This window comes from Cherax quadricarinatus, chromosome 50 (assembly GCF_038502225.1).
Source record: "Cherax quadricarinatus isolate ZL_2023a chromosome 50, ASM3850222v1, whole genome shotgun sequence".
NCBI lineage: Eukaryota > Metazoa > Arthropoda > Malacostraca > Decapoda > Parastacidae > Cherax > Cherax quadricarinatus.
In genome coordinates, this window is record NC_091341.1 from 24,481,215 (window position 1) to 24,504,610 (window position 23,396).

A 23,396-nucleotide genomic window follows, 5' to 3' on the forward strand; every position below is an offset into this window, starting at 1 on the left:
GAAAAAAAAAATATACTTCCATGGATTAGTGGAACGGAATTCTTCCGTAAGCTCTGTGTCGTAAGAGGCAACTAACATGCCGGGAGCAAGAGGCTAGTAACCCCTTTTCCTGTATACATTACTAAAGTTAGAAAGAGAAACTTTAGTTTTTCTTTTTGGGCCACCCTGCTTCGGTGGGATGTGGCCAGTTTGTAGAAAGAAGATATATATATATATATCTTAGTGTATGTTCATGTATTTGCATGGGCATGTGTATGTACTCATCTATATGTGGCTGCAGGGGTAGAGTCCAAGTTCCTGGCCCCACCTCTCAACTCGCCAGATTCTCTCTCCTAGCCTCAAGAGCCTGATCGTAACTGCTCTTAAAGCCATGTATCGAGCCTGCCTCCACCACTTCAAGATCATTCCACTTTCCAACCACCCCAAGACTGAAGAAATACTTCCTGATATCCCTGTAACTCATCTGTGTGCATATTTATTTATCTTAGTGTATATGTAAAACACACACATACACTGACAATAGCTTGTCCATATATAAAGAAATTTAGATAAACTTATGAAAATTTTCAGAAGTAAAATAATTCCATCAAATCTTAAGATTAAGTTTTTTGCGTATTTGAATTTTAAGGTTTCAAGACTTTTTTCTTAGTTTTGGTAACAATGTTGTCATGTGTATAACCTTTAAGAATTTGCAAAGAACATTCATAAAATAAGGGACATGTGTATTTCCTGTATGTCATGTGTTCTAAAACCACTATGCAAATAAAAAATATTGCTGTTCTCATAACTTCCACTTAACTGGTTTTTGGGAAATGGAGAATATTGTTTATAACATTTTTTCCCATGCAACAGGAAAACTTGATTTGTCAGTCTACATGAAATTTGATTTAAATGATTCACCTTACAAATTAGTTATTTCACATTTAAAATGTGATCCTGTATCAGCTAAAGCACAAAATCTGTCCTATAACCAAAATGACACACTTTTTACATTATATTACAGATTTAAAATTTACATACATCTCTAAGATTGGGTTTGATACATTTAGTGAAATTCACTTTTGCCTGGCTATTCAATATCCAGCACAATCTGTAACTGTCAACATATACTTTCAATATTAAAAATGCACACACATTCATTTGTACTGCCCAATAAGAATGTCTTAAGACTAATATAATTTCTAAAATCATTATGACCAGCAACCATTCAGTGTGGCTCAAGTTCTGGCTGAACCATAGGTCAATCAATACTCACTTCCATGAATACCAGTAGCTCCTTGTTGATATCCATTGCTTCTTTAGGATCTCAATACTACAATGAAATGTCATCTCATTCTACAGCATACACAAGAGATTTTTGTTTGATCTGTACAAGAATAAGATTCTTAGTCTTTTAAGACAGACTTATTTATGGCATGGCTCAAGTTTAAGCTTATGTCAAATATATCAACCATAATCACAGTAAGAGACATATTACATCTGATCAATAAAATTAATTTATGTACTGATACAGGATATGTTCTATTTCACCACAAGCTGATATAAAACATTTCAGTATACAAAAACAAACTTAGAATTTATCCACATTAATGACAAGTGCACCAATGAGCAATTGCATTGTTTGTCAATTAAAATTAATAGTTTAATACTGAGCAAAATTAAAACTATAATAAACTTAAGGTAGTGAAAAAAATATATTTTTGTGCATAAAATGATAAACTTTATAAAAATTTGCAAAACAGACTTTCATATGTAAATTTAATTCTCTAGCAGAATAAGAATATTATGTTAATATAAACTTTTTTGGGAATGGGAGGACTGTCAACAAATTAAGTAAGAAGACATTATATGCTGAGCAAACCTGTGTTTAAAGACTTGACAAAGCTCATCACCAAGCAAAACATTACTTTTAACTTAAGGAGCAAGAGTCAACCCAGGCATGGCAGTCCTAAAATTATGATATTGTGAATAATTTTATTTAAAATAGAGGTTTGCTCTGCATACAGTGTCTTACAAGAAAATAAACTTGAGTTCTACATCAACCATAAAATACTGCATCCTGCAGGTAGAAATGCATTTAATTTCAGGAGTTTTGGACAGGGAGGGGGTTATTGCACATAGAACAGTTTGTAAATACTGTACAAGATACAGCCTCTTGGCACCAAAAAAATTCATCCATATATGAAGATAAACTAATAAAAACACTTTCATAAGTGCATATAAGTTCTGGCCTGAAGAGTTTATTACATAAAATGCCAAAGATATGATGCATGCCATTATTAAATTTAATGAAAATTCACATTATACTGTACACATCTATAATTTAGGGCTAAAACATGAAGCACATTTTCTTTACTCTTTGTTTACCATATAGGTACTTCTAAAAATTTCATCTTTTTTAATAAACTGATGTGTGCTGTTGTATAGCTGTGTTCCATGACAAAAACATCAAGCTGTTTTTTGAGCAGTAGACTATCATTTATAAAGGCTTAAAACAATAAATATTGAACTCTTAACCATATGAAAAAAGACTGTGCAACATATTCATAGCATGTGGCACCTCCAACCTACATTCTACCTGGCCTCGGCATCTTTTAACCTTTATATATGTACATTAAATTACAGTACAGCATCTCTAACTGGGCTTTAAACAATAAATTCACTAATGAAGAAAAACTTCTATGAAAGACCTTCTTGTGTTCAATCTAGGCCACATCACAAGACAGTCATATACACAAGGCAAAGTCTGGCAACACTTCATATAACTGTCACAAAAAGCTACCCCTTTGTATTTTTTAATTTTAATGATAGTGAAACTCTACATTTATATTCCTCAGCTCATGCAAGACTACTGATACAATTATTTCCTATTTACATTGCTAATATGGATTTCCACTTTCCCAGCAGCATTATTGGCTAAATATTGCCAAAATAAAATAATTTTACAATTTTTGCCAGGTGTATAATTCTCATGGCCATTAATTTTTCAAGGCATTGATAAAATATATAGAATAAAAAGATAAAAGAATAGTCAGCTAACACTGAACACAATATGTATGCAATAAAAATACAAAGCGGTGAAAGATTTTCTTAATGGAACTTCAATCTTTACTCCACAATAAAACTATTAAGGACAACCACAATTTAATCCTACAAAGGACACCTATCAAAAATAAAAGTAAACATTTACTATTGTCTTAAGAGAGTTGATGTACTTGTCACACCTAATGTGGTACAAATAATACCATTACTGATATTTCCAGCACAGTTAAGTCTTGTGCAAAACAGGTGTGCTCAAACTTGCCGTCTGTCAAACATCCAGAAATTTTGAAGACGTCCATCAAGCTCTTCTTTGAAGTGTACTGTAACCATCTTGATACATTAGCCCTAGCTTCACACTGTCAGAAATACACACCAAAAAAACTTGATTATGGTTATGTTAAACACTCATTTAATATGTATTTTTATGCATGCAAGTCTTTTTGTAAATCATATTGACAGTAATTTGTGAAAACTTAACTGAAATTAAGCCTGGAATGCATTAGAATAATGTTACACAATTAATATGATCTTTCTGAAACCAGAAATGTAGATTTATTACAAGTAAATTATTCAACTATGTTAAAATCTTTTTCACTAAATATTTAAAGTACTGTATACAACTTATAAAATAACCGTGTTTCGAAGAATATTTAATTATGCTTAAGATATTGATTACTGACAATGTTAATCCTTTAAAAATCATTCCTCACTCATCTAGAACATTCTAGGCTCTCTCATTTCTTTGTATCAATAACCTGGAAACAAACACATATGCAGCTTAATGTGATCCTTTATTGACAACGTTTCGCCCACACAGTGGGCTTTTTCAAGTCACACACAGATTTTCTTAATGGAATTTCAATCTTTACTCCACAATAAAACTATTAAGGACAACCACAATTTAATCCTACAAAGGACACCTATCAAAAATAAAAGTAAACAGTTACTATTGTCTTAAGAGAGTTGATGTACTTGTCACACCTAATGTGGTACAAATAATACCATTACTGATATTTCCAGCACAGTTAAGTCTTGTGCAAAACAGGTGTGCTCAAACTTGCTGTCTGTCAAACATCCAAATCTAAATGCCTTACATTTCCCCCAGATATTTTGTGACTTGAAAAAGCCCACTGTGTGGGCGAAACGTTGTCAATAAAGGATCACATTAAGCTGCATATGTTTCCATTGTGTCGGTATTTTATACCATTTATTTTCATATCAATAACCTGTCAAATTCCACACACCTCAAACCATTAATTACTGTTTGGTGACAACACTATTATCTTCTTAGGTCCTGACCTTTTTGCCTTAAATGAAATAAACTAAAAACATGCACTCATGAATGACAGCCAACAAACTCGCACTTAATTTAGAAATGATTGGTAAAAAAACATCCAACCTAATCAACATCAAAAACCTAAAATCTACAGAAATAATCAATAATAAAATTCAATACTCGTTATCCAACATACTGCAACAAAAAATATAAAAAACTGTGAGCATACTCTCAGTGTACCCACCTACCTCTCAAGGGAGGTTCCTTGATGCTTGTAAGAGGCTCTTGAATCAAATCTAAATGCCTTACATTTCCCAAAGATATTTTGTGACCCCTTATCGTTTCAGCACTCCCTCATGAATGTAATATGTAATTGCAAATGATATCTGTTCATTTGGATCAACAATTCCAAATCATCTTAAACCAATCATCATATACCAAAAGCCAGCCAACATATTATTATTATTATCAAAAAGAAGCGCTAAGCCACAAGGGCTATACAGCGCTGCAGGGCAGGAAGGAAGCGAGGGCATCAGGTGGCAAAAGGGAGGTGGATGAGTAATAGGTTACGGATAACAGCGGAGAAGTGGATGGTGAAAGGGTAAAGGGCAGCAAGAGACTGAGCTAGAAAGGGCTGAGGGGAGTGCGTAAGGTATCATCATCAGAGTTTGTGGAGTAAATCAGTCGTTGTCAAGAAGTCAATGAGAGAGTCAGGATTAAAGGAGGGTCCATCAGCAAGAAGGGAAGGTAAAGAGAGAGTAGTAGAACGAAGACGGCGTTGGAGGTAAATTCTGCGTGCTCGTTGATACAGAGGGCAGTCTAACAGAATGTGGCTAATCGATACTGGAGCTTGACACTGCTCACAAGAGAGGTACAGGGTGCCTCTCCATGAGATACCCGTGAGTAAGACGAGTGTGGCCAATGCGAAGACGGGAGAGAGTGGTCTCCCAACCATGGCACTGATGACAAGAAGACGGCCAGTAACCTATGCTCGGTTTAATAGAATGAAGTTTGTTACCAAGCAGAGTTGACCAACGTTGTTGCCAACGGGCGTGAAGGTGGGTAGCTATTGCAGCAAAATAGTCCAGAAATGGAACACCTCTATAGGAAAGTGGTAGGTCATGTACTGCTGACCGCAGAGCAGTGTCTGCCTGTTCATTGCCCTGTACGTCGACATGACCAGGGACCCAACAAAAAATAATATCTTTATGCTTGGTAGAGATACGGCATAGCCAAAGTTGGATATGGAGAACTAGGGGGTGAATGTATCAAATTTTCGTATAGCCTGTAGAGCACTAAGGGAGTCTGAGACTACCACAAATGATGACACAGGCATAGATGCGATACGAATAAGTGCTGCAAGAATGGCATACAGTTCAGCAGTAAAAATGCTAGCCGAAGATAGTAAATGCCCCCGCACGACGCTGTCCGGAAACACTGCTGTGAATCCGACGCCGTCTGAAGACTTAGAGCCATCTGTGTACACAGCGGTGGCATGAGAATGGGAGTGGAAGTGATCAAGAAAAAGAGCGGGAAGCCACCGTACGCAGTTGAGCTTTCGAGCAAGGGAGTGAGAAAGAACAGACCCAAACAGCTGGAACTTCCCAGGGGGGTAGGGAAAAGTGAGATGCTACATGAACACATAAAGGTGGTAACTGAAGGGAAGACAAGAGTGAATGTAGGCGAAGAGAAAAGGGACGGAGCAAACAGGGGTGGCGAACGAATAAAGAATGTCTACTAATATCGGTGACCATTCTATAAATGGAAGGATTGTGGAGGCAATGGGCATCACGGTGATCAGACAAGGATGGAACATTCGCTTCTGCATAGAGGCTCTCAACAGGGGAAGAGCGAAAAGCACCAAGGCACAAACGTAATCCTTGGTGATGGATAGGGTTAAGGCTAGAGAGAGTAGCAGGAGAGGCCGCTGAATAAATCTGGTCACCATAATCAAGTTTCGATATTATTATTATTATAATCAAAAAGAAGCGCTAAGCCACAAGGGCTATACAGCGCTGCAGGGTAGGGAAGGAAGCGAGGGTATTGGATGGCAGAAGGGAGGAGGGATGATCAGCAGGTTACAGAAAACAGCGGGGCAGGGGATAGTACGGGGGTGGAGGGTAGCAAGAGATTGAAGTAGAAAGGGCTGAAGGTATCAGAATTTGTGAAGTAAGTCAGTTGTTGTCAAAAAGTCAATGAGAGAGTCCGGATGAAAGGTGGGTCCATCAGCGAGAAGGGATGGTAAAGAGAGAGTAGCGGAGCGAAGACGACGACAGAGGTAAATTCTGCGTGCTCGTTGATAAAGTGGGCAGTCCAACAGAATGTGGCTGACTGATAATGGAGCTTGGCAATTCTCACAGAGGAGCAGGACGCCTCTCCATGAGTAAGACGAGTATGGCCAATGCGAAGACAGGAGAGAGTAGTCTCCCAACCTCGACACTGGTGATAAGAAGACGGCCAGTAACCTATACTCGGTTTAATAGATTGAAGTTTGTTGCCGAGCATAGTAGACCAACGTTGTTGCCAACGGGTGTGAAGGTGGGAAGATATTGCAGCAAAATAGTCCGTAAATGGAATACCTCTATAAGAAACTGGTAGGTCATGTACTGCTGACCGCGCAGCAGTGTCTGCCTGTTCATTGCCCCAGGGACCCAACAAAAAACAATATCTTTATGCTTGGTAAAGATGCGGCGTAGCCAAAGTTGGATACGGAGGACTAAGGGGTGAGGTGTATCAAATTTTTGTATAGCCTGTAAAGCACTAAGGGAGTCTGAGACAACCACAAATGATGAAACAGGCATAGATGCAATACGGGTAAGTGCTGTAAGGATGGCATACAATTCAGCAGTAAAAATACTAGCCGAAGATAGTAAATGCCCTTGTACGACGCTGTCCGGAAACACTGCTGCGAATCCTACGCCGTCAGAAGACTTAGAGCCATCTGTGTACACGGCAATGGCATGAGAATGAGAGTGAAAGTGGTCAAGAAAAATAGGGCGGGAAGCGACCGTAGACAGTTGGGCTTTCGAGCAAGGGAGGGAGAAAGAACAGACTCTAACAGCTGGAACTTCCCAGGGGGGTAGGGAAAAGTGAGATGCTACATGTACATAGAAAGGTGGTAGTTGAAGAGAAGACAAGAGCAAATGAAGGCGAAGAGAGAAGGGATGGAGTAAACAGGGGCGGTGAACAAATAAAGAATGTCTACTAATATCAGTGACCATTCTATAAATGGAAGGATTGCGGAGATCATGAGAGTGTACATAGTAGCGCAGGCAATGGGCATCACAGCGATCGGATAAGGATGGAACGTTCGCTTCTGCATAGAGGCTCTCGACAGGGAAAGAGCGAAAAGCACCAAGGCATAAACGTAATCCTTGGTGATGAATGGGGTTAAGGCTAGAGAGAGAGTAGCAGGAGATGCCGCGGAATAAATCTGGTCACCATAATCAAGTTTCGATAAAATAAGGGTGGAATGTAGGCGGAGGAGGGTTCGACGATCAGCTCCCCATGAAAGATGAGCAAGGGTTTTAAGAAGGTTCAGCCGGCTGTGACAAGTTGCCTTCAGAGAGGTAATGTGAGGTTTCCAGGATAACCTACGGTCAAAGAGAAGGCCTAGAAACCTCACTGTATCACGTTCGGGGATACGGGAGCCATAGAGATACAAAGGATGATCGGAGATGACAGAGCGTCTAGTGAAAGTAATTTGGCGAGTTTTGGTACTTGAAAATTTAAACCCATGCATGGTGGCCCAAGTGGAAACACGGTCGACCGCATGCTGGAGAGAAACTGCAATGAGATGACAGTCAGCGCCTGCACAAGCAATAGCGAAGTCATCAACATAGAGTGATGACCAAATATTGGGTGGAAGAACAAAGGTCAAATCATTTATAGCAAGGAGAAAAAGTGTTGTGCTTAGAACACATCTCTGAGGGACACCTTCAGCTTGGACGAAGTCCGGGGAAAGAACATTATTGACTCGAACACGGAAATGTCTGTCAGTTAAAAGGTTCTTAAGGAAGGATGGTAGATTGCCTCAGAGGCCTAAGGAGTGGGCCTGGGCCAAAATATTATACCTCCAAGTTGTGTCATATGCCTTCTCAAGGTCAAAAAATATGGCAATAACTGAGTGATTATTCGCAAAGGCATTACGAACATACATATCCAAGCGTAGTAAGGGGTCTATGGTAGAACGGCCCTTACGAAAGCCATACTGACTAGTGGAGAGACTGTTGTGTGTCTCTAAATACCACATTAAACGTCGATTTACGAGACGTTCCATCACTTTGCAAACTGCACTAGTAAGAGTGATGGGACGATAGTGGGAGGCATCATGTCCTGTAGTACCCGGTTTGCGGAAAGGGAGAACAATGGCAGATTTCCACAGCTGGGGAAGAACTCCTTGTGCCCAAATACGATTGAAGAGGTGTAAGAGGACTACAAGGGCTGACCGATGTAAATATTGTAATATACGAATATGAATGTCGTCAGGTCCAGCTGCCGATGATCGGCAAGCTGAGAGCGTTGCCTCCAGTTCTTGAAGTGTAAAAGGCACATTATACTGTTCTTCTCTGAGAGAAGAAAAGTCCAAGGGTACTAACTCTCTGGCAGACTTTGAAGAAAAAAACGAGGGGCATAGATGGAGCCCCCAGGAAATACGGACCAGATGTGTGCCAAGTTCAATGACAACGTCGAGAGGGCTTGCTACATCAACATCAGCGACCCGTAGAACAGGAGCCGGGTCAGGAGAGTATTTACCACTCAATTTCCTCACTTTTTTCCAGACTGCACTCATAGAAGAAGCAGAGGTGATGGTGGAAACATAGTCTCGCCAGCAAGTGCGTTTAGCTTCACGGATGACACGGCGAGCGATCGCACGCTTCTGCTTAAAATCAACAAGTCTCTCGGCGGTTCTATTGTACCGGTACCTGCCCCATGCAGCGCGTTTCAAACATACTGCACAAGCACAAGCAGGAGACCACCAAGGCACGCACTTCTGAGAATGCCTGCCTCAGGTTTGGGGTATAGAATGAGAAGCTGCGGTATAAACTGACGTCGAGAAGAGGTGTAGGAGCTCATCAATGGAGGATGAAGAAGGAACCTCACTAAAAGCAGTGAGTTGCGAGTAAAGATCCCAATTTGCCCGATCAAATTGCCAGCGAGGGCTACGGAAAGGTGGTGAATAGGAAGGAGAAGTAAGAATGATTGGAAAATGATCGCTGTCATGTAAGTCCGGTAGAACAGACCAGGTGAAGTCTAGTGCAGTGGAGGAAGAGCAGACTGATAGATCGATGCAAGAGAGAGTATGAGTATGAGGATCAAAATGGGTGGGAGTACCCGTATTTAAAACATGGAGGGGGTGAGAGGCGAGAAAAGCCTCCAACTGGTTGCCACGTGAGTCACAATGAGACCCCCCCCAGAGGAAATGGTGGGCGTTAAAATCACCAAGTAACAGAAGTGGTGGTGGTAAGGATGAAACAAGAAAGGTAAAGTCTGGGATAGAAAATGCTTGAGAAGGAGAGAGATATAAAGAACATATTGTAAACCACTTATTCAAGTGGATATGGGCTGCAGTGTAATGCAGCGAGGTATGGACAAATAGTTGACAGTACGGAATATCATTGCGTAGAAGAAGGGCACTTTCATTAAAGGTCCCATCTGAGAAAGGATCCGAAGAATACAATAAATTATAGCCTGAGATAGGTTGGAAAACAGCCGAGTGTAATTTTGGTTCTTGTAAGCAAGCACCAACAGGGGAAAACCTGGAAAGCAACATATGAAGCTCACCCCGATTACCCCTGAGGCTGCGGATATTCCACTGTAAATAGGCCATGATTGGCGATGAAGAAAATACCAGGAATCCGTAGGTAAAGGCACCTACGGACTAGAGGGGTTAGAAAAGTCAACGTGTGGTGGCATTGGAAGACGTTCAATCAGCGAAGGAACCGAGCGTTGCGAAGAATGGGGTTGTGAAGATGGAGGAGAGGGAAGAGAAGGAACAGGAAGTGAATCAGTGTCCATTGAAGGTTTAGTCTCTGCAATATATTCTGAAATGGCTTCAAGTGTTTCTGAATTCAAAGATGTATGGGAGATCATATTGGAGGTAGAAGGAGGAGGGTGAGTAAAGATTGGGACAGTAATAGACTGTACCAAAGCAGAGCGGGACGAAAGAGTGTAGGGGACTGGAGATGAAGTGTGGGGGGGGGGACAGAAGAGGCAGAAACCTGGGAGGTGGCAGAAGAGTGAGAAACTTGGGAGGGGACGGGGGTGGATGGCATAGTACGAGGAGGAGGGTGAACCTCCACACTTGTAATAGAGCCAGAGAGAGGGAAAGAACTAGGCCCAGAGACTGGAAAGGTAAAGTGTGGAGGTGGAAGAAGGGAAGGAAGGGGCAAACAAAATTTGAGCAATGTGGATTTTTTGGACTTCTGAGAAGTAGAGGGGCGATTGGTATTAGGTGTCGTACGAGGCCTTGTCGATACTGGGGCTTGTGAGGAAGGACACGAAGATGTGAGAACAGACTGAGTTGTAGTCGGGACGTCAGAGCCAAGGACAGCAAAAGGATTAGATTCCAGAGTGGCTATGGGAGGGGTAACAACAGAGGAGACTGCAGAAGATGGGACCCCAGAAGTGGGGGGATGTTTGGAAACACGAGAATAAGAAACACGGGGTAGTCTCCCTTGGAGGCGGAGATGAGTAACTGCCATAGCATAAGGGAGACCTTCTGCCTCTTTGAGGCAACGGATTTCACGTTCATTTAAGTAGACCTGGCAACGGCGGGAGTACGAAGGGTGAGCTTCATTACAATTAACGCAAGATGGAGGTTGACTGCAAGATGTACAGTGGACCCCCGCTTAACGATCACCTCCATATGCGACCAATTATGTAAGTGTATTTATGTAAGTGCGTTTGTACGTGTATGTTTGGGGGTCTGAAATGGACTAATCTACTTCACAATATTCCTTATGGGAAAAAATTCGGTCAGTACTGGCACCTGAACATACTACTGGAATGAAAAAAGTTCGTTAACCGGGGGTCCACTGTATTAGAATGGTCGTCAGCACCACAGACTGGGCATTCGGCCATAGATCTGCAATATTTCGCTGGGTGACCAAAACGCCAGCAATTTCTACACTGTTGCGGTGTAGGTATCACCTTTCGAACTTGTAACCTATGTCCCGCGACATATACAGAGGATGGGAGTTCTCGGCTGTCAAAAGTTAAATGAGCTACATTGCAAGGGTAACGTCTCCGCCCACGGGCAGGAAAGACATAAGTGTCTACTGTGAGGATTGGGAGATCCTGGAGTTCCAGCTGTTCAAGAATGTCATTGCCACATGACTGGAAATTCTGTTGGACTATGGTATGGGGCAGAATGACAGTACCACTACAAGAATTGAGAGAAAGATGTTTTTCAATAGTGATAGGATTAGTATCTATATGCAAAAGGAGAGAAAGATCATGAGCTTGGGTAGCATTCTGGACAGTGACGATGCGCGTACCGCTCTTGAGAGCATGAAATGAAATATCTCTACCAACATGATGCAGGAGCGCTTTGCCAATACTATGGTCAGAAAGGTAGGCAGAAGAAGAAGTCGGTCTTAAAGTAAAGAATTTAGTCCATTGTGTGGTCCGAAACTGAGCGTGGAGAGGGAGTGCATGATGTGTCGGTCTTTTCCGAGTAGAATGGGAAGGTAACGAAGGAGCATCATCAGGAGATTGACGTTGGCGTTTAGGAGTAGGACCGGAGTTGGTCCGGCGTGAAATGGGTGGGCGATTCGAAAATTGCCATACAGTAGAGGGAGAAGCCGGAAGCATAGTCAAAGGAGAGCGGAGTTCAGACAAATTGAAGGAGTCAGTCAAAGCCCCGGTACTTGAAGCAGGTGAGGAAACAGCACCAGCAAGAGGTACAGGGGCATCAGGAGTGTCCGAAGAGTGGTCTAAAAACAAGGCAGGGTCAGAATGGGGTGCGGTATCAAGAAGGGGCCCGGGGGTAGTGGGTTCATGGATTGGGTTCTCCATGGTTAGGTTACTCCTTTGCTTTTTGTTTTTAAGAAAAAAAAGAAAGAAGAAAATAAAAATAAAAAAAAAGAATAAAAAAAGGGGGGAGTGGGGAGGAATAGTTCCCAGGAGGAATCAAAGGGCCGGAAATCTCCCTCCGCGCCCAAGAGGACCTCAGCACCGCTAGTAGCGCAGATGCAGCATGGAACCCGTGCCATACCCTACCCTTCATGCCAGTAAACCAGCAATCCGGGATAGCAACCTCACATCTGCCGAGCTACCTCGGTGGACAAGAGAGGGCGGCCGGATATCCGCCACAAAGCATACCTCCTTCGGCCACCACCCCCGGAATCCGAAAGGTGGCTTCCAGAGATACACCCGTCGCCCGAAAGACACCCAAAGCTACTCCGGGATACTGGAGAGGGATCAGGACATCCCCAGGCGATCTAGATTCCACGGCAAACTACGCCACCGCCAAGAACCTCAACGGAATGGGATGGACCCCGGTATCCTTTCCCCTACCTAGGAACTAGCGCACCTGTGGGAGAAATCCCAAAGGCCAAAAAGAGGAAGGGCAAAAGGGAGGGGTGGGGAGGAGGAGGAGGAAAGGAAAAAGGGGAGGATGGGATAGGGGAGGGGAGATTGGGGGGTAATTAGGTTCGATCTGAGGAAGAAGACCGACAGGTCTAATTCCTCAGACCAAGAGCCTCTTCACCACGCCAAGGAGCCCCCCTTGAAGAGGGCCAGCCATCATAATTATGTGAAATGCTAGATTTAGATAACAAACATGATGCACCACCTCGATTCAAAGCTTGAAATTTACCAAACATACAAGCCATTTGTATACTCTGCTGGGGGCTTTACATCTTCAGGACAATAACCATAATGCCAAGACACTTCCCAGTGCTTCACCAGAATCCATGCATACCAAACAAGAAATAAATTCATTTGATAATCCTAGTGCAAGTCTGTATACTGTTTATGTAAAAGTGCTATGCAAATTCTGCATCCAAAATCTGAAAATGATAAAAAAAAAAAAAAAAGCTTAAATTATGTGAAATTAAATTCTTCACTACATTGTTTCATACAATAAGTTTAAATAACTTTTTTCATATCTATGTTTCACTTAGGTTTGACATTACTTCATCAAGTACATATGTTATAGTATTTATATATACAGTGGAACCTCGGTTGTCGAATGTCTTCTTTGTCGGACAGTTTGGTTTTCAAATGAGGAATTCAAGAAAAATATGTCCTGGTTTTTGTACATCCTCTGGTTGTTGACAGACAATGCTCCCAGGGTTGAAGAATTAAAAAAAAAAAAAAATTATGAAATGATAATCTTTTTCGAAGGTAATAAAACCCAAAGTACAAAATTAGATGGAAAACCTACAATTATGTTATTGCAAGCTTAGCGGTCTCAGTGATTTTTGCCCAGTTTGAGCCCTATTTTGGGCCTATTTCATTGTTCCAGTTGACCAAACTCATAGCTATTTTGCTAGAACATCTTTTATTCTATCAATTGAGTATAAGAAACTGCCCATTTACCTATATCAACTACCCAATAAAGTGATCTGAAATTACTAATTTGGCCAATTTCACACAAAAGTCAAGAAAGGCCAATTTCAAAACAAGGTCTAGAATAAACAATGCCAACATTGTTGGCAATAAAATAGCATTTTTCACTGTTCATAAGTGACATCTCCAGGCCTCTCTTATATTATATTTGCATTTTATTTTAAATTTTTATTCACACAAATATAGAAGATTTACTGTTATTCAGACTACTGAATAATTGTATAAATAATGTCAGCACATTCATGAATGCATATTAGACCTGCCAATTTATGTGCATTGGACGAGTGATGTGATTTGTTTACTCTTGAACATTCGGTAAAAATTTAACATTTCCACTAATTTGAGCTCAATTTCAAATCATCTCTATTTCTGTAACATATCTTCCATTCTATCAAACGAGACCAAGAAAACGAGAATACAACCATAAATATCACATGAAAATACACTGCAAAGTCACTGTTTTAAACCCAAAAACACGGTCGCATTTTTTTCTCATTATGCACTGCGTACTGCAAGATTTTTTTTTTATACTGCACACACTATGCAGACCAATTCTCTCCAATGCACGCCTAGCAGCTTTCTCCCGCAAGATTTGAGGCCACTAGAATTTTGTCATTAGCTCTCCTCTGAGAGGTAAGAGGCAGTTAAATTTTCATTTACTGTACAGTATTTCAATTAAATTTTCATTTAGTATTCATTTTTAGTTTCCCTGTGCTGTATAATTTTATACATGGTTTTATGTAGTAGTACATTCTTCTTTCAATAAGCCAGCCACCAAGGCAGGATGGCCCAAAAGAAAAAACAAAACTTTCTCCTTTTAAATTTAATGATATATACAGAAGGGGTTACTAGCCCCCTTGCTCCTGGCATTTTAGTTGCCTCTTACAACACATGTGGCTTATGGAGGAGTAATTCTGTTCCACTTCCCCATGGAGATAAGAGGAAACCAAGAACAAGAATTAGTAAGGAAACAGAAGAAAACCCAGAGGGGCATGTGTATATAAAGCCTCTCCTCACTTAGCGATGTACTTGTTTACTGACAACTCGGACTTACGAAGGGCTCTCTGACCAGTGGGCATACCTAAATAATGTATATTAGAGGTGATTTCCTCTATTCTGTTTATTACAATATACAGTACACTACTGTATAAACGTTTAAAAATATACTAAAAATGTTATAAATGGTGCAAAGGTGATATTAAAACAATATCAAAGATGGATGACACAAATCAATTACCATTATAGTATGTTCCTTGCTTAGCAACCAATTCATTTACTGCCATGGTCTTAGGAATGGAACTCCATTGTCAAGTGAGGAGAGGCTGTATATGCTTGTCTATGCTTGTCTATGCATGTGCAGTGTGACCTAAGTGTAAGTAGAAGTAGCAAGATGTGCCTGAAATCTTGTGTTTATGAGACAGATGAAAGACACCAGCAATCCTATCCATCATGTAAAACAATTAAAGGTTTCCATTTTACACTCACTTGGCAGGACAGTAGTCCTCCCTGGGAAGTTGATATCTACCAACCTACTACTACCTAGGAGTTAGTACATGATTATTATTAATAATAAATTATTATATTGTCATTTGTAGTCTGGAACAGATTAATTCTATTTACATTATTCTTTATGGGAAAAATTGCTTTGGTCGTCGAACCGACACCTGGAACGAATTAAATTCAACAACCGAGGTTCCACTGTATTGTTGTGTGTCATTGTTGTCATACCCATAATTTTTCATAAGTACTACTTTGCTATTTGTTCAGTGTATTTATTGCAGTACTGTATGACCCTTGTGGGTTTAGTGGTTAGTTTTGACTGTAATAATAATCAGTATATTAAGTTTGTATTACCAAGTTAAGCATTTTTCATTTATATCTGTTATGAGTTAGAACATATAATATTATGCAAGTATATATTAATCCTAGGTAGTAGGTTGGTAGACAGCAGCTGCCCAGGGAGGATTACTGTCCTGCCTAGTGAGTGTAAAACAGAAGCCTGTAATTGTTTTACATGATGGTAGGATTGCTCTGGCTTTTTTTTTTTTCCGTCTCATGAACATACAAGATTTCAGGTACGTCTTGCTACTTCTACTTAAACCTATGTCATACTACATACGCAAGTACAAGCATATATATACACACCCCTTTGGGTTTTCTTCTATTTGCCTGCTAGTTCTTGTTCTTGTTTATTTCCTCTTATCTCCATGGGAAAGTGAAATAGAATTCTTCCTCCGCAAGCCATGCATGTAGTAAGAGGCAATTAAAATGCCGGGAGCAATGGGCTATTAACCCCCTCTCCTGTATACATTACTAAAGTTAAAAATGATAAACTTTTTTTTTTTTTTATTGGGCGACCCTGCTTTGATGGGATATGGCCAGTTTGTTGACAGAAGAAGAAGATTGTAATGAGTGAAGTCAAGTGGTTTTTATAACAATGTGTTGTTGAAGAGAGTAAGGTAATGCTTTTGGGGGGATTCAGGAAAACTAGTTAGCTGGAACAAAAGTCCAAGAGGTGGTAAGTACAGAGTTGGCACTCTGAAGGAGGGGCTGGGGATGTTGTATTTCAGAGTCAATTGAATCATCAAGTATGTGCAATTATAGCAAGACAGCTATTGATTGAATGATAGTGAATGTTTTCTTTTCTTGAGGTACCTTACCTTGAGGGGGAAATAAATCAATCATCTTAAAAAACTCTGTTTCATGGGAAACAGTCAGTGACTGATGTTTGAAAATATGAAAAGGCAGTGTAAGAATATCAAATTATTATTATGTATAATAATAAATTTCAGCACTAAACCTACAAGGGTTGTACAGCATCTGGAAACAAAGGTGAAAAAATGAAATAAGTCTGCAATCTATTTGTATGTGAACACTTACCATTATCAAAACAATTTGGATCAAAGTAATTCAGAAGCTCTGACTCAGAGAGGTTGATAGCAGAAGTCACTTCATTTTGCATGGAAACTTGAGAGACTGTAGGGTTGGGCACCATAAGTGGATCTCCTCTAGACCTAGCATTTCCTGGCTCATTTCTGACAATGGAAGCTGACGTGTTAGCTTCTATGTGTATGGGAGCAACCGGGCTAGACTGAGACAAAAGTGGGTCAGAACGGGTCAAGGCTGATGTTGTCATAGATGATGAAGGCAAAATTGCTTGACTTGTAGTAGTCACTGCAACATTTGCCAGTAAAGGACAAAGTCCTGCTGACTGAGAAAGCAATGGATCAGAGTCAGTTGCTGGTAGGGTCGACTGAACAGTCATAGTTTGCTGATTAGTGTGCTGATCAATAATATTACCTTGAGTTGATGTATGACTGATAGTCTGGCTTGTTTGATGTGTTGTGACCAGGTTTGTGTGTGGTACTGTTTGTGTAACTGGCTGGTTTGTCTTTAGGGACTGTGCCACATGGGTTGTATCTTGCCCAATGTTATGTATTACTGGTTGACTAATTGGCTGGTATACAGGAGCATCAACTGAGGTTTCAGTTAAGTGCTGGGAATTAATAATCCTTGATGTAGAAATATCAAGTCTACAACTTTCAGTATCCACAGCAGATGTATGATCAGAGCTATGCTGGTTACTGACAACTTTTGGTGGCAGCATAGGTGCAACAGTGTTAAAGGAAGTACTGACAGGGGTTTGTGTCACAACTGTGTCAGAAATGCTGCTAGACAGAACTGGTTCTGACCCAAAGTGGTTACTCCTTAGTAACTGGTAGTCCATGGGGAGTGCATTACCACAATGTTTCTTCAATGATGGTCCCTCCAAGATATCTGCAGGATCAACACACACACTGACTGTACGAGTTAATTCTGGAGACGAAACTGTAGTCGTTGGAGCAACTGGTACCACTGGGGCTACTCGTGCTACTCTAGATCCAGCAGATACTGTAGAGGGCATCGCAGATACAAATGTAAATGGAAATAAACTGACTGTTGTAGCTACAGGCAAAACCACATTGTTGGAGTGGTTACCATCTGTGAATGTTTCGTGGGGCTGAGTTTGAGAGTGCAGAGAAATAGTGTGAGGGACCAAATCTTGAGTCTTGGTATTATAAGACCCAGATGGTATATTTGAAGCTGGAACATTACTGACCACTCTCTCAGGAAACATAGGTTGAACCACATCTTGCTTATCCATCAGTCCTCCTATTTCTATTTTACATGGTGAGGAAATGTTCTTTTTCATGGATTTAACCAATTCTTCTGCTAACTGCAAAACTGACGTATGTATATTGGAGCCAGCTGGGAATTTCTGAATTACTTTCAGTATTTCTACCAAACTCTCAAGACTCACTGTGCCTTGTATGCCTTGAGCATTTCCTTGCTTCTCTTGTCTCTTTCCTGTGCCCTCATTATGAGCATCACTCACTGACGAAGCTGATGCATTACTCATCCTTGACCATGATGATGTAGTGGACTGGCTAGGTAGCAATGTCTTGGATGAACGTAATGCAGACCGTGGTGCACGGATGGAAGCTCTCTTTTTCAGCGTTGAATTTGACAAAGGAGATTCTAGTAGTGGTGCTGCCGCTGCTGTAGACGTAAATACTGCAATGTACAAAACTTCATTAATGTTAAATATTCTGTTAACTTTTGTAATAGGGTTTATCACTCAACATTATACTTCCAAACTAAACTGGATCAAGAGTATAAATACATTTTTTTTTTCCAACAAACTGGCTGTATCCCACCGAGGCAGCACATATATTATCCTTCAAACTGTCTATGGCGCCGAAATTCAAAGCACTGAATCGCAATTAAAAAAATCTTCATGGCCTTCAGCTTGGTGCCAAGGTGAAGGCTATGAAGCACTTTCTGGCAACAGTGGGGCAGAACCCACTGCCATGAAGTCTCAGCAGTGTTTCTGATATCTTCTGGTAAGATGTCAAACAATCAGAGACCATCAATATTGATACAATGTTCTCTTGTTGTGCCCAAGGAACTCCTGCCCTTTACTGGGTTTATCTTACATTTCCTACCATATTCTAACTCCTTTATGTTATGGAAGTGTGCAGAATTGGGGCCAGGCCCTCAAGTACCTTCCACGTATATATTCCCGTTCATCTCTTTTCTCCTCCATTCCAGCAAGTACATGTTTAGGACTAAGATGTCCCCATTAATTTAAATGCTTCATTGGCTCTATGTGGGCCATTAATTATGTCTATCTGTTCCACCTCTGATATTTTCCCCGCCTTGAATGAAGCTGTTGACACTGAACAATACTCAAAAAGAAGAGGCACAAGCAATCGGAAAAATGACACCATTAGCACAATTTCCCTTCTTTTAAAAGTTCTCATTCTCCACCCTGTCATTTTCCAAGTTGTAGCAACATCTGGCTTAGTGTTTTTGAAAGAAAAAATCATCTGACATAATTATTCCCAGGTCTTGCTCAAATTCCTCTAACTTTATGTGATGATCCTCTTGAGTTTTGTATAACAGTATTCCTTTTGAACTCTATTTTTTTCCATACCTAAATGGCTGGACCTTAACACCATTAAATGTCATGTCTTCCATTGCCCACTGGAAAACCCTGCTTATATCATCCTGCAATATTTTTGTTCCTTCTACTGAGGTGACTTTCATAATTATTTTGGCCTCATCTACAAATGATATAAAACTGTGCTAAGTTTTTTTTATTTATGTCTGCAGTGAGGATAAGAAACAATGGAGTCACTTTGACTGTACCTTGGGGTACTGAGCTTTTTACCTGGCTAATGCTAGATTTTACTGTTTACTACTACCCTTTGTGTTCTGTCAAAGTTGAGAATCCATCTGCCAACATTCCCTGGTAGGCCTATAGCCCAATCACCCCATGATCACCTCTGTCAAAGCACCTTTACCAAATCTGTGAATACCACATCTGAGTTTTGGTTTTCTTCCAGCATATCCATAACAATATATGATTAATTGTGGTGGAAGCAAGGGATTCACATCTGGAAGTGATGGTTAAAGGCTGGAAAGTTTGCTATTCTCATCATCACCTGTGTAGGAGCAGGAAGACTCATTCTTCCATGTTTAGGCCTAAATTTGCCACTAAAGGCAAATTTGAAGGTGGTACAAATAATGCATACTAGGCCATCACAGACTTAGATCATCTGAATGTATGAGTATATTATAGACAGCCATGGGCCAGGCTCATTTGGTGCTTGCCTGATCAACCAGGCTGTTGCTGCTGTAACACAAAATGAATATTTTCATCACCACTGAATCCTAATTGTATATTAATGCCTTTATTTAACATTCCTTTTGCTGTAGCAAATTAAGTGGATTTACTAAACTAATTAAGAAATGTTTGGCGAGTGGTGTCATGCAGTTTTTCAGTTAATTCTAGATACAAGTGGAGTGTAAGCAAGATAACATTTATGAAGGGATTCAGGGAAACAGGCAAACCAGACTTGATTCCTGGAGATGTGAAGTACAGTGCTGGCACTCTGAAGGAGTGAATGTTGCACTTATATAAATGTAGTGTAAGTGCGCCTCTTGCAAGCCAGCGACGGAGTGAATGATGATGAAAGTTTTTCTTTTTCAGGCCACCCTGCCTTGGTGGGAAATTGCCGATATGTTAATAAAAAAAAAGAAATAAAAAACAAGTTGAGGCACTATAGGTTCACCACTTCATGTGAAGCTCAAATATATTATATAATTTTGTAGTTATATATGACAATGTAAAAGAATGATACTCTGGACACAGTATCTTAACCCTTAACGTTGAGTAACAATCATTAGAGGTAACATGAAGTCATAATTTCTGGATATTCTGCACTAATTACCCTGGGGTAAAATGCTAACCAGTATACTAAGACATAGGTACAGGCACACTGTGAATATCAAATACCTGGAGTGGTGGTACTGGTGGTAGGGGTGGCAGATGAATCTGTGACCTCTGGTAGGTGCCCTAGTAGTGTCCCTGTTTCTGCGTAGTGACGATTCAATTGCAAGGCACCTACAAAAGGTATGAGAAATATTTTTAAAAACTGACTGAAAAAAAGAATGCTACCCTATACCTAATGTGATTTTTTATTTTTTCAACAAACTGGCCGTATCCCACCAAGCCAGGGTGGCCCAAAAAGGAAAACGAAAGTCTCTCTTTCTAAATTTAGTAACTTATATTAGAGAAGGGGTTACTAGCCCCTTTCCCCCGGCATTTTAGTCACCTCTTACAACACGCATAGCTTACGGAGGAAAAATTCTGTTCCACTTCCCCATGGAGATAAGAGGAAATACACAAGAACAAGAACCAGAAAGAAAATACCAGCAAACCCAGAGGGGTGTGTATATATATATATGCTTGTACATGTATGTGTAGTGTGACCTAAGTGTAAGTAGAAGCAGCAAGATGTACCTGAAATCTTGCATGTTTATGAGACAGAAAAAAGGACACCAGCAATCCTACCATCATGTAAAACAATTACAGGCTTTCGTTTTACACTCACTTGGCAGGACGGTAGTACCTCCCTGGGTGATTGCTGTTTACCAACCTACTACCTAAAACCTAATGTGAATGTTACTTATTAAACAAAGTGTACACCTAAAGAATAAAATGTCAGTACCATGGCTTTGATAATTCGCTAAAAACCTGCCTTTAGAAGAGGAGGCTCATGATGTTTTGGTGACTACAAGGTTTCAGAACAGACCAAAAAGTCATAGGATTACTGTCCTGAATGTGGGTGTTTGGTGAAGAGGTATACACGTATAAAATTCACTGATAAAACAATGGTTTGTGCCAATGTTTTGAATAAATGAAGGTTGATTAACACCTAGAATGCAAGAAGATACAGGGACTCTCATCCTTAGTCTTGTAAAACACACACAAATGAAGGTGGATGGAGGAAAGAGGAGTGAGAAAGAAGGTAGGAAGGACTGGAATACACAAGATTAGCCTTAACTGTCTAAATGCAAGAAGAGGTAGCTAGATTAGCTAGTCCTTAACCCTTTCACAGTTGGTGCCGGAGTACTACGGCTTACGAGCCAGTGTTGGAGCTGTAGTACTATGCCAAAATTCTAGCGGTTTCAAATCTAGCAGGAGAAAGCTAGTAGGCTTACATGTGAGAGAATGGGTCTGCGTGGTCAGTGTGTGCAGTATAAAAAAAAATCGGGGAACCAATGGTGCATTCTTGGCATGCCATTTCAGTAGTCCTTGTTCAGCATGTATAGCGGTAAGAAATATCTGACTTCCTGGCAAATTTGGGACTCTTCTCTTCCCAAGTGATAGTTCTAACACAGATGGAAGTGTCAGTGAAGATGAATTTCAATTTCATGGTTTTGAGAAGTTTGTGACCAAAAGCAATGCCCAGGATACCAGATACAGATAGTTAAAAAGGAAGGCAGCTTGGGTGGTGGGGAAGGCAGCTTGGGTGTTTGGGAAGGCAGCCTGGGTGTTGGGGAAGGCAGCCTGGATAGTGGGGAAGACAGTATGGATGGTGGGGAAGATGGTGTGGGTGGTTGGGAAGACGGTGTGTAAGTTTATTCAAGTATACACGAATACAGTTGCATAGATTATCATACATAGCAGCATGTGTAAAGAACCTAGGGTAACCCAAAAGAAGTCCAAGTGACTTATTTCCAGCACGAGTGGTGGGGAAGACAGTGTGGGTGTGGGGAAGGCAGCGTGGGTAGTGGGGAAGACGGTGTGGGTGGGGAAGGCAGTGTGGGTGTGGGGAAGGCAGCGTGGGTAGTGGGGAAGACGGTGTGGGTGGGGAAGGCAGCGTGGGTTTGTGCATACAAGTTTTGTAAACATTATGATAACAATGTTTGTGCGGTTATTGTGTTGCATACGAGTGGATATATATACATTATGCATTATACTTCTAGGTAGTAGGTTGGTAGACAGCAACCACCCAGGGAGGTACTACCGTCCTGCCAAGTGAGTGTAAAACGAAAGCCTGTAATAGTTTTACATGATGGTAGGATTGGTGGCGTCCTTTTTTTCTATCTCATGAACATGCAAAATTTCAGGTACGTCTTGCTACTTCTACTTACACTTAGGTCACACTACACATACATGTACAAGCATATATATACACACCCCTCTGGGTTTTCTTCTATTTTCTTTCTAGTTCTTATTCTTGTTTATTTCCTCATATCTCCATGGGGAAGTGGAACAGAATTCTTCCTCAGTAAGCCATGCGTGTTGTAAGAGGCGACTAAAATGCCGGGAGCAAGGGGCTAGTAACCCCTTCTCCTGTATACATTACTAAATTTAAAAAGAGAAACCTTTGTTTTACTTTTTGGGCCACCCTGCCTTGGTGGGATACGGCCGGTTTGTTGAAAAAAAAAAATGCATTATATTGGTCTCACAGGCCACAAAAGTTACTTGAAAAAATAAAATATTAGCAAAGAAAAAATAGAAGTAAAAGTAAAAATAATATTACCGAATGAGCAGCAGTTGCCGATGTTGCCGCAGGCAGTTCACTTTGTCAACTTCACACCCCTATATCTCGGTAAGTACTGATCACAATTTTTTTTTTTTTAGAACAATCAGAAAAATATTCCTAAG

General features: G+C 40.6%; 1 protein-coding gene across 6 annotated transcripts in view; it reads right to left on the minus strand.

The window, feature by feature from the left end:
- Nucleotides 1-449: 449 nt before the first annotated feature.
- The window catches only part of LOC128695392 (nuclear factor of activated T-cells 5-like), a 122,709-nt gene continuing 99,762 nt past the window's right edge, over nt 450-23,396 (minus strand). For all 6 annotated transcript variants that reach the window (XM_070095544.1, XM_070095543.1, XM_070095547.1 and 3 more), the window contains 3 exons: nt 20,736-20,843; nt 16,775-18,448; nt 450-3,398 (listed from right to left, as the gene is read on the minus strand). In XM_070095544.1, the coding sequence (XP_069951645.1) occupies nt 3,394-3,398; nt 16,775-18,448; nt 20,736-20,843 (1,787 nt within the window). In that variant the 3' untranslated portion in view covers nt 450-3,393. The remainder of the gene's footprint in view (nt 3,399-16,774; nt 18,449-20,735; nt 20,844-23,396) is intronic.